Source organism: Myripristis murdjan, chromosome 7 (assembly GCF_902150065.1).
Source record: "Myripristis murdjan chromosome 7, fMyrMur1.1, whole genome shotgun sequence".
NCBI classification, from domain to species: Eukaryota; Metazoa; Chordata; class Actinopteri; order Holocentriformes; family Holocentridae; genus Myripristis; species Myripristis murdjan.
In genome coordinates, this window is record NC_043986.1 from 28309261 (window position 1) to 28321314 (window position 12054).

The window sequence follows — 12054 nt, forward strand, 5'->3', positions numbered from 1 at the left end:
AGAAGTTTATGTATATTATATAGGCCAAGTGATCACAATCAACCAACCAGCTGGAAGTTAATGGGTAACATCTAAAAAATGAGACTAAGGATTTAACATTTATTGATGATTTAGATCTACTACATTAAAGAGAAAACTCCTGAGGAGAGCTAAAGACACATACCACACATTTTAACAAATGTTCATCTTCATTGCAACAGTGATGTTGTACATTATTTTCTATACACTTGCTGAATGCTGTGCTACACATGATGCTGCCATCTCTCTCTCTGTAAAGATGGAGTTCTGCATCAGGGTGAAATAAAAGGGAGGAGTCTTCAGTGGGAATGACCGAAACCAGCCAGATGGAATTGTTTTCAGCTGTCTGGAAGTGCAATGCACTGTTTTTTCCAGGGCTATGATTTCACCCCAGCGCTCACTCAGAAGACAGCCAATATTGCCAAAACATCCATAGGCAGTTTGGATTGTCACTAATTGCTGCAGTACCATTGCATTTGAAATGATGTCACATTATGTATAGAAACTGATGTACAGCCTGTGTTTACCTCCAGTCCTGTAGTTTTGTTTTTACAGCCATTACACACAAGGTTTCTGTTTTCATTATCTGATGACTGTATATCAGCTTTTATTTGTTCTCAACCTTTTTGGCTTGGGAGCCCTTAAAAAGAAGTGACGCCTGCTCATGACTCCCCTGTGTCACAGGCAGAATAGCAAACAGCTCAACCAGAGGAAAAAAATCCTTCTTCAAGTTGTTTCATTTGATTAATTATCAGAGGAGGTCTATAAAGGCTAAGAGCTCCTCAGCACTTCACAAGAAAAACAGCAATTAGAGAAAAAATCTGAACAAATAGACATGATAATAAATTTGAGAGTGGAAACACATTTTTTTCATATCCTATAACTTTCTCAGGACTCAAAAGTCTCTGCGGATGCAGCTTGAGAGCCACAGATTTAGAGCACAGCAGAAACAGACGTCCTGGAAAAGGAGGGCTCTGCAAGGACTCTCTGGTCGGGACAGAGGCTCTATATGGAACCACAAGGACTCAGAAAGTTCAGACAGAGTTTTTTTTTAATACTGGTGGTTTGGAACATTTCATAAGTTCTTTAAGGTTTCTTTACAGCACTATAAAATATATGAAATATAGGACCATTTGAACATTTTCCCACAGGCGTATTTACAACATATTAAGGAGTTATGCCATGGTACATGTCAAAATAACCTTTTTAGGTAATGATACAGATGATGCACATGACAGAGAACAAATAACTAATACAAAACTAATACAAACAAAAATCATCTATCTATATAGAAACATTTGGGTAAGATTCTAATATTCACCATCACCCATCACATTGCTAAGCCTCATTCTTCGTTCTATTTTTTAGCAACAGAGCCATCTTATTTAATTCCAAAATTCAGGTTAGAGACTGATTATATATATATATATATATATATATATATATATATATATATATATATATATATATATATATATAACCAGTGTTAAAGATAATTTACAGATGCATGATTCAGAAGAAAACAACTGAGAGGCTGAGCTTGTTTTCTGTCAGTACGGTGTCACGTTACTATTATTTGGACTTCTAGTAGTTACACTGATTTACCTCTGTTTTCAACACTGGCTTCCTTGGGGAATTGTTATAAAAATAATTGTTGTTTTAGTTGTTGATATTATTTTTGCTCGAGACACCACGAGCTGTTTCCTGCTGTAGTTCCTCTGAGCCCGGGGTGTGACGTCACTCTCCCAGAATGCATGGCTTCCAGCGCGGCGCCGAGCAGTCCAGGCCCGGACTCTCATAAACATCTGAAAAACTAGTTAAAAATGTCGATGTGGATATGAAGCGGAGGCTGCAGACTGAGCTGGGCTGACGCGGGCAGCGGTAAGTAGCGATGCGCCGGCGTCCGTCGATGCGGGCAGGAGCTTTAACTGTGCTGGGGGAAAGACGGGAGGCACACCGAGACAAACTCCCGATACAAGTTAAGAGAAGCCGCTCATCTTTTGTGTTTTAACGAGCGAGGCTGGCGGCTCTCTAACTTCCCACACATCCACACCGCGGCTCGGCGGCCGGCTCGGTCCGTACTAACACGACGGAGGTAGCTAACCGCTGAGCGTTAAACTTAAATTCATCTCCGTCGCGTAATGTCGTGAAAGCAGCCGGGCTAGCAGCTTAGTTTAGCCTGTGCCTGTTACCGTCCCAGTCCCACCAGTTCCCACCAGTTCAGACTTCACTTCATTCAAGCCGCCATGCAGCGTGTTTGAAGCTCTCCTCTGGTTTCCAGGCCATCCTGCCTCGGCTCGCTGCCGCAGGAGGCACAGCCGTAGCTGTTAGCCTAAACCTCGGCGGAGTGGCTTTAGTTTCGCACAGAAAGTGAGGGGCATCCAGGCTTTCATGGCAGCGCCGCACTGGGACCCACAAGATGGCACTACCAGCACCAGCAGCTATCAACTTACTGGGAATGATGCAACGCAGGATTCAGCACTTTATCGGCATTCCCACCGCTCGTGGCAGGTCGGGAACACCCTGGAATTTTGACAGGGTGTCCCAGAAGGGGGAGGTTTGGGCATGTGTGGTTAAACTCACATTATCCATTAACTAAACGTACTATAAACAGTCATGGTATTGTAAAAACATACTCTGCTCCAGTCCCGACGCGTTAATTGAGTAGACATTTTGACTAGGACATGTGAGAGAGAAAGGATTAGGTATATGTATGAACTTACAGATGTAAATTAAACTGTTGATTTGATGATATCTGTTGGGAAAGTCAAGGACAACGAGTTTCAGCTCAGAAAGAGCCAAGACTGGACTGAACAACATGAGCAGGCCAGGAAGGGAGAGCATTTTAAGCACACAAAGTGGGAACCTTTTTTACGCTTCTTTTCCTTTTTGAAATAAATATAAATGCCAAAAAATAAGCACCAAGCCCCTTGTTTGTGATTTTCAATGACAAAGTTTAATGTGAATTGTAAATTATGCCAAATCTCTAATTTCCTGCAGTTAAAAAAACAGTAAAACTCATAAGTTGCCATAATTCAATGTGTCCTACAAGTTTGAATCACAGTAATACCATGTGACACTGTTAGGAACACATTATTAATTTAACTGCAGTTACTGTTTGCTAGCATATTTATTTTTCGTTGTTACACCTTTAGTAATTAGACGATATTAACTGCCCTTCCTTTTGTAATATGAAAATCATTTTTCGTTTGTTCAAACCTTGCAGAGGCAGTTAAGTAAATGTGTTAAGCTTATAAAATAACAAGCATGGAGCTATCTGGCAGGGGAAGTCCCAGACAACTTCATGATGTTTCAACAAATGAAATCAACATGACTGTGGTTTTCTTATCTGTTCATCTGATCTGGTTAGAAAAAAAAATTGAAATTACTGAAGATGACCTGAACTTTAACCTAACAGTATCTTAGAAGTTCACTTCCCAGTAGAGTGTGCAGTCCACTTTGAAAACCAGATACTGAAGCAGAAGCCCCTCTGCAGCTCTGTGTACGGGGCATTCAGGGTCATTACGTCACACAGTAGTTAACACACAAACTCTGGCACCGACTTGTTAGTCAGGATATTGTTGGAGCTCATATTCAAGTATTCTGGATTTTTTGTTTTTAGAGAACTGCGGGAATTTAACTGGGTGCAAAAATCACCTCGGACTCCAACTACTGAATATTTGCTTATTTTCTTTCATTCTTAAATTCAATCTTAAGTTTTTATTTATTCATTGGGATGATTTTGTTCTTTTTGGTGGCAATTTTTTTCAGATTATAAAATATCTCATTTACATTGCTTATTTACAATCAAATACACATTAACCAAAATCCTTACACCACAAAGTTTGTTTTATTCTAAATTATAATAAACTATTACAGAAACAATCAAGAAATTTTCAACTAGGACTGAACAACTTGGTAAAAAAAATAATTTTCCAGATACTGCGATTGAGATATGATTCACGATTTTAGTAGGAATGATAATTTTGGCATAATAATTTTCATTTTCACGAAAAAGCTATTAAAATGATTTTCTCAGTTATGTACAAAGAAATATGTTTTCTTAGATCTGGAAAATACAGTTTGTTGGCCAGAGTGACTGCAACACCAAAATACTTCATTATGTTTCGAAAAATGTTTTTTCACGCATTTTACCTTGTTCAAGAAATTGCAGCTCTGACGATTTGAGTATTGCACTTGGCCATATTGGAATTTCAATAATGTTTAGATTGATTGTTCAGCCCTATTTCCTGCTGCTTCAGCCTGCACACTTGGTTGTCTTCTGATCAAAAATGCTTCACCCAGAAAACAGCCCCTCTGCTTTCTGACCCTGGAGTCCACTCACCTCAGATATTTTGATTCTCCGCTCAGTCAGCTGTTACGCAGGGGGTGAGACACATTTGAGAAAGTTGTTTTGGGATTTGATCCTGGATCAGTGGCATAACAGCAGACTTCACCAATCCACTATTTTTGGAGAAATGTACTGGACTAACATACTCTAAATTGCAAGGACTAATATAATTTGATCTATGTCTTGTTATAAGTTATCCTGTTAGTTGGTTAACACTCCCAGAGCTTGTAGAAGCTGCCTTAAGTGCACTGAAGTGATCAACAAGAAATTCAGTTATCATAATTTAATTCCTGCCTGCATTTTTTTCATTGACTTTCTTTTAAGCAGCATCCCTTGCTGCTACTAATAAATATGCCCGTGGTTCCCACTGTAGCTTTGCTTAAATTATGTGACAATAATCAAGTCAAATTTACGTTGTATTTTTTCTGTGTTCTTTTTACAGAACTGTAAAAATGCTTAGCTGCCTCTCTGATTCAGCTGCTGCAACTCTGGCGTTTGGGGCTGCCTGAATACTAAAATAGACTTGTGGGCCAGCACAAGAGCTCTTCTCAGGAAACACAGACCCAGTCAGAGCTTCCAAAGCTCCTCATCACAGCAGCCCTTTTGGGGTTGCTATGGCAGCTGCTGTCACAGAAACCAAGCGCTGGACACAAGCTTGCCCCAGTATAGCAGGACAGACCACTAGTCATTGCTGTAAGAGACCATCGAACACTCAACAAACAGCACTTACCATTAATCCCAGCACTCTGAATTAACAAGACGCCCAGAGGTCTCCAGTCTGATGGTCAGCTCCTTGGAAAATCCCCATGAGTCTTGTCTGTGTCTGCTCAGGCTCCTGGCCAGATCTCCTGTGCACCAGCAGAGCCAGTGTTGTTCTTTCTGCTAGACCATGTTCCACCAGCAGGATCATCTGAAGAGCCAGCTGCAGGAGAGCCACCCGGCCAGCAGACAGCTCTTCCACTGCCAGGAGTGTGGGAAGCAGTACAACACCCAGCTGGGTTACAGACGCCACTTGGTGGCAGCCCACAGCGCAGCAGCAGGCCTGCCCTGCCCGGAGGGGCCACCCGGTCTGCTGGAGCACCTGGGCAGCCACATTGACAGACCTCCACCAACGGAGGGCAATGCCAGTGCTGCTGTGCCTGTGCGGGAGAGGAAGTACTCGTGTGAACGCTGTGACCGACGCTTCTACACCCGCAAGGACGTGCGTCGCCATGCGGTGGTGCACACCGGTCGCCGCGACTTCTTGTGCCCACGCTGTGCACAACGCTTTGGGCGCAGAGACCACCTGACCCGCCACCTGAAGAAGAGCCACGCCCAGGAGGCAGGGTTGACACCCACTGGCACACCCAACACCCCTGTGGCCACACCAACTCCTGCCACCCCGTGTCCAGTGAAGGAGGAGCCAAGCCCGGTGACCTGTGACATGGGCTCAGCATCAAAGGAGCCTATGGAGGCCTTCTCCATGTACAACTCCTACCCCATGGCCAATCCTGTCCCAGGAATGGGCCACCCTCATGGCCTCATGCAGGGCTCCTTGTCCTCATCCATGGGCATGGGTCGCCACATGCCACCCCCTTCTCCTCAGCCTCACCACCATCACCTGCAGCCCCCTGCGCCACAGCAGCAGCAGCAGCAGCAGCAGCAGCAGCCTTACGGCAACATGACCAGGTACCAGCATGGATCTACCTCATATCCTCGCGCTGACGTGGACAGTTTCCTTCTGGACCTGCAGAGTGGCCTACCCCCTCACCTGAGTGCAGCCCCTTCCTCTACCTCCACCACTGCCTCCCCTCAGAGAGAAGTGCTGGCTGAAGGTGTGGGGAGTGTCGGGGCTGGTGACCCCCATCTGCTGTCCAGGAGCCCAGCACTCTCTTCTGCTGAGCTGTCCTGCACCGCTAATATGGACCTGGGTCCCCTGCTGGGCTTCCTGCCCTTCAGCCTGCCGCCCTACAGTGCCCACATGGGAATGGGAGGGTTGGTGATGGGCTATCCATCTACCTCCACCTCCACCTCCTCCCCATCCGCCTCCACTGGCCTGTCCTCCCAGGCTCCAGGGCCCTTCACCCTCCTCCAGCCTCCCCAGGCTCATGTACCCCAGGGCCCCGCAGCCCACAACCACAGCCAGCTACCTCAGGGGTACAGCAGTCCTGCTATGAGCACTTCCAGCTCCCTACCTCGCTACTACCAGGCCTTCCAGCAGTGAGCAGCTCTATCCCTGAAGATCTACCATCCACAAACGTTGGCTTCACACATGCTCATGGATACTTTATGAAAAGGGCAAAAAATGGGAATGGGATCTTCCATTGTAAAACAGAAATGCTAATTTAGCCCGTTGATGCTAATGATGCTAATCTTAGTTATCTTTTGTTGAACACAACAAATCACCTCATCAGTATTACCTCATTATTTAAAGTAAGCTTGAAAGAGGGAGGAGATTATCTCAGTGCAACCAAAATAGAGTACTTCTTTCAGTCAGAATCTGTTACCAACAGTGGTTGCACTTAAGAATGGACACAGGTGCAGCACAATGTCATTGAGTTATACAGTTTTAGATCAGTAATGGAAACATCTGTGGTCTCAAAGACCACTGATGTTTTTTTTTTTCTGGAATTTACCATGTTTAAGAAAGTGACACCTTCACACTACAGCAGATTGGTTAGAATTTTTCCATGGATTTGCTTTCTAAAGTTTTCAAGTCAGTGGAAATTTGTTTAGTTGAACTTTTTAGCTCCAAAAGAACTGGCAGGATGAGGAATGATACTTTCAAAATGTTATCCATTACAGAATAGTGAGAACTTGCAAACATTTTTAATCAGCAGTTTAAGCCACTGGAAAATATTGAGTAAACAGTACAGTTTGAGTAGGTTTAAATATTTGTTTGGATTTACCCTTTTTTTTTTTTTTTTTTTTTTTTAACAATAGTTTCAAATGGTGAGACATTGTTAGCCTTTAACTCTTTCTGCATAATTCAGAGATTAGTAACCTATTTTTAGTGTCTGCCAACTGATTACTGTAATTAACAGTAACCATAAAGATGGATTATGGTTACCAATTGTTGGTAATCAGAATACTGTATACTGTAAAATACTGTACACCCATTACATCTAATCCATTACTCCCGAAACCTACCGACCTAGTCAACTGAAAGAGTGATTGATCAAAAATATAATGCACAGTTCTTTGAATTTTATTGCTGCTATATACAAAATCATTTCAGATGTTATGCTGCATTCCAGGGGTGTCAGAAAATCTGAAATTCCAACTTCCTACAAAGAAAAATGCAGTGGATCGGCCCTTCAGATCAGAATTCCTGGTCAGAAAAGTTGGGTGAGATTTCTCAGCGCCAAGGTTTCAAAGATGCAATTCCTGATGTTATGTCAGCTTAGTGGCATACACTCTGAACACTGCATTGCACCATTTTTCCTCTTTGCTACTTAACATTACTATGAATAATCCTCAAAGTACACTGGATTTTCTTTTTTTTTTTTTTTTTTTTTTCATATTGCATGACCTTAAATATATCAAACCACCTGTGTGGTCAGTGGTTCAACACGTATTTGAAATATTTGTGCTAACTAGATAACTAACACTGCTACATATCATAATAGCTGCTGCATGAGGAACAGGATTTTATGTTGAAGAGTCCATGTTTCTCACCTGGTTTGTAGGAGGTTAGAATTACGGCCTCGAAGCTGGGACTTTCTGATGTCCCACTCGGAATGCAGCATAAGATTCACCAAGGTGTTTCAGAACACTTACATGTGTTTTCTATTTTGGGCAAGCTTTGTGCCTGTCCAAACTCACAGCCGTTTTACTGTTCTTATTACGATGCATTCCCATGAGGTTGGGATGCTTTTGGATCTTGGAGTTTCTAGTGGAAAGCTGTGTCCCTCCTCTTGGCCTTGCCTCCACTCTGCTGCCAAGACCAGGCAAGGCAAGAGAAGGGAACTATTGGAGGAACATTGGTCTCTTGAGATTCAAGCCTGAGCTGCTGCATTTCCAGGGCTCCTTTTAATGGAGTTGCACTGCAACATAGCATGAATTAAGGATCTGAACGAGTATCCTAAAAATGGCCTCTTTCCGTCATGAAGTTGGTCATTTCAAGTGGAAGTGGAGGACCCTTCCCGTTAGATGTTGCGTGTGGTTGACTTGAAGTTGGAGAGAAGATACTTAGAGAGATAGTTACTGAAATGGTTGCTTTCACTCTTCTGCCTTATTTACATTTGCTGTATTTTGAAGGACTTTCCTCACTAGCATCGTCTCAAGCCTTGAAGTGTTGCACCGATGTCTTAAAATGCTACTGTTGTGCCTCTTTAAGAGTGTCTACTCTCTTGACTGGGTTTAAGCACTTATGACATTTCTAAAAAAGGATGAATTTGATCTCTTTTGAAATTCTATGTACCTCAACAAACATGCAGAACTGTGGGTTTATATTTTTATTTGCTTCTAGTTATTTTGGCTCTTATTTGTGCCATTAGATTGAAACTATAAAGGTAGATTTTATGAATCTAAACTCTTTATCTAGAAACAGACATTGACATTTTAATTCACTCAAACTTTCTACCTCTATCTTTTCATAATTTTTTCTTCTGCAGAAATCATCAGAAATTGTTTTAACATATAACAATTCAGCGGTTTTTACTGCTCTTGAAGATACGGAGATGTGTTAAAGAATTTCAACTTTGGAGGACTGGGTATACATTCAATTCCTAATAGTGTATGCTGGAGTCAGATAATGTTGTCTGTACATGCCTTTGATGATTTTTCTACTTGTTTACTACCTCAGAGAAGAGCGACAGGTTACTCTCCACCTAACTACAGAGAAGATGTCTGTATAGAGTTTTATTTTTGTCAGTGAACAAGCACATGTACTTTGTAGCTCCATAGTTTTTTATTGAGGTTAGCTTAGAGCAAAATTATTTCTAGCACAAGAAGTACCATGTTGCCAGGCGATCCACGTTGCTCTGTTCTCATATTGTTGTGTGTCTTTTCAGTCTGGAATGTTTACCTGCTTCATTTACCGATTTGGAGTTTTTGCAACTTGCAATTTGGACAATTGCAAGTTGGGATGTACAGATGCCACTCTGCCACTGCCAGTATCGACTCTGAGCACTAAACCTGAAGTAATGGCCAAATTCAAGCACCAACTTAATGCTGACTTAATGAAATAGATTAACTAATAGCAATTTATTATCTACAGTAGAAAGTTATAAGACTGATTTGCAAGTGGTCTGCACAGTCTCAGTACTCAATAGGACTCAATTCCAGTCGTCTGTGGCAGGTTTTTGCTCCTCCTCGTTTGGTACTGAGCTCCACCTGGTCTGTATCTACCTGACACCAGGTAGTATCTCATGCTGTACACTGGACAGGTGTGACTCTTTATCTACCACTGAGGAACAAAAATCTGCAAGACACCAGACCTCGATACCAGAATTGAGTACCTAGGCTCTTGGGTTTAATGTCCAGTAAAAGTTCAAACACATTCCCAAATTCATTTTCCCATTCTTAGTAGTGGGGGCTTCAGTAAAGAGTGATCTGTCATGTTTTAACATGAGAGCCCAGCAGTGTCGAAAACAACAGTCATTAAGCCCAACTAAAAAAGTGACAAATTTTTTTATGCACAACACGCAGCTACTGGCCTATCACCCAGTGATTCTCTGTTTATGTCTTCAGTGTTAACATGCCATTAAGGCAGTCACATTAGTAAATCACCCAGGTCTTTCTTTCTCGTTAAAGTGTGCTAATCAGTGAAATCAGATGCTATGATATTAAGCTGGAGTGAAAACCAGCAGACTAATGTGGTGCAGGACTGGACACCACATGTGGAGAGGAAACAGTGGTTCACAGTGTGTGTTAAGACACTGAACTGATGTAATGTAGTGGTGAGTGATAAACCACTTGTCATATTGGGACACAAACATCAGCTACGTGCTCTATAGTTATGGCTCAGAGACTCCAAGTCAGGAATGCTGATTCCTCAATGTACCGTGGCATCTGCATCTTACTGCTGCATCCCTAAATGCATGGTCATAAATCAAGTTAACTGGAACATCTGATGTTAGATCAGTTTGTCAGTGCGACAATAACCTGATGTGGAGGGCATTCCAGACTGAACGGTAGAGAAGCTGTGCAGGGCAGGGGGTGGACGAAACGCCAGGCTAGTTATTCTACCCATCAATTTACCTGATGATAATTCAATGTTATTGTTGTGTAGCCTGCATTCAGGTTGGCTCTGAGAACCACTACAGTGCAGGTTTCACCACTTTTAACTTTGTTGAATTAGATCAATTTTGCTTTAGGTGTTTGTATTATCACCCAATAGATTAGAGAAAGATGAAAAGAAAATAAGCAGTTGTCATATTATTTTCTAATTGTTGTCAAAACATAAAGCAATACACAATAAATCATTCTTTAGATTTCCAATGTGTTTTGTTGTTTTTTCCTCTTCAAGAGTAATGACTTTCATGATGTTAATATTAGCAAGGGTTGTAATTAAAGGGAATTAAAGGCATTCATTTTGAAGATGTAGTCACAAGCTGGATGGAGTGCACTTTGTACTCGGAGGCTTTTTTCTTTTTTAGTAATCTTTTTTTTTTTTTTTTTACTCATTTTCTTGGTGTAGACATTTAGAGTGGATACATTGTGTAGGGAAAATAAGTTGAATGGTGAAACAATCATTTTCTATTACTTCAGGCATAATATAAATGTGAAAGGAGGAAAAATAAGTTTGTTAGATATACTTTTCATTTTTCTATACACTGAACAAAAGATCCATGGATTTGTACACTACAGCTGTAAAAGGGTGCTGTGTTGTGACCTAACTAGATGAGCAAGTGAGAAAAGGCTGGCTTTTCAATCTGAAACTATGAGAAGAATAGCAGCTCAAATACAGAGGATTATAGTTTGAAGAAAAGGGACATGAAAAGGAAGCACACCTTATGTGTTTCTGGGTGAAAGCAGGGAGCTGTTAAACTCACAGTTGGACACATACAGAGCTTTAATTCAATGACTTTAATTGCTCCTTTAGAAAAAAAATGCGCAGGATGTAGCACAGCGCATTAAAACCTGGGCTGAAACCAGTGAATCACCATGTAAGGACATGACACTCAGCATTGTGAGTTACACTGCAGAAAAAACAACATCATTATTCTTAATGAGTAAAAACAAACGAGTAAAGGGTTTGGTTGGACAATTAACAAGACTGGTGAAGAATTTGGTTTTTAAAAATTAGATTTTAATATATGTACATTGGGCATTTGGTTCACAACCGTATATAATAACTAATTACTAATTAATAATAACTAAATAATTACTTTAACAGATGCTTCAATAAAATTGGCATCAATAAAAAACTTCAATCTGCAATAGACTTTCTGGAAATACAGCATAAATAGCTATTGAGATTATTGGTCTGCCCTGTGTAGTTCAGATTCTGCTGCAGTCATTTCAAGTTTAACTTCATCTGAAACTGAGAAATAATCTATTAATGAAAATTAATAAATCTGAGTCCAGAGACATGAGGTATGGGCAGTAGGGAGATTATCACAGCATGCAGAAATCTGTGTGATCTGGTAAAGGGAAGTGATGGAGACATGAGTCAGATTAGAATAAGATTTGGACACAGAGGATTGAGTACAGCTTTGTTCCAGATTAACATGAGTTTATATGAAACATTTTTTTTTTTT

The 12054-nt window shown here is 41.3% G+C and overlaps 1 protein-coding gene across 1 annotated transcript; it reads left to right on the forward strand.

Annotated features, from left to right (window-relative positions):
- Positions 1–1824: 1824 nt before the first annotated feature.
- LOC115362716 (zinc finger protein PLAGL2-like) lies at positions 1825–10789 on the forward strand. Its single transcript, XM_030056768.1, has 2 exons — positions 1825–1899; positions 4812–10789. Exon 2 carries the CDS (start codon positions 5259–5261, stop codon positions 6570–6572), a length of 1314 nt encoding a protein of 437 aa, XP_029912628.1. The 5' UTR covers positions 1825–1899; positions 4812–5258; the 3' UTR covers positions 6573–10789.
- Positions 10790–12054: the final 1265 nt, after the last annotated feature.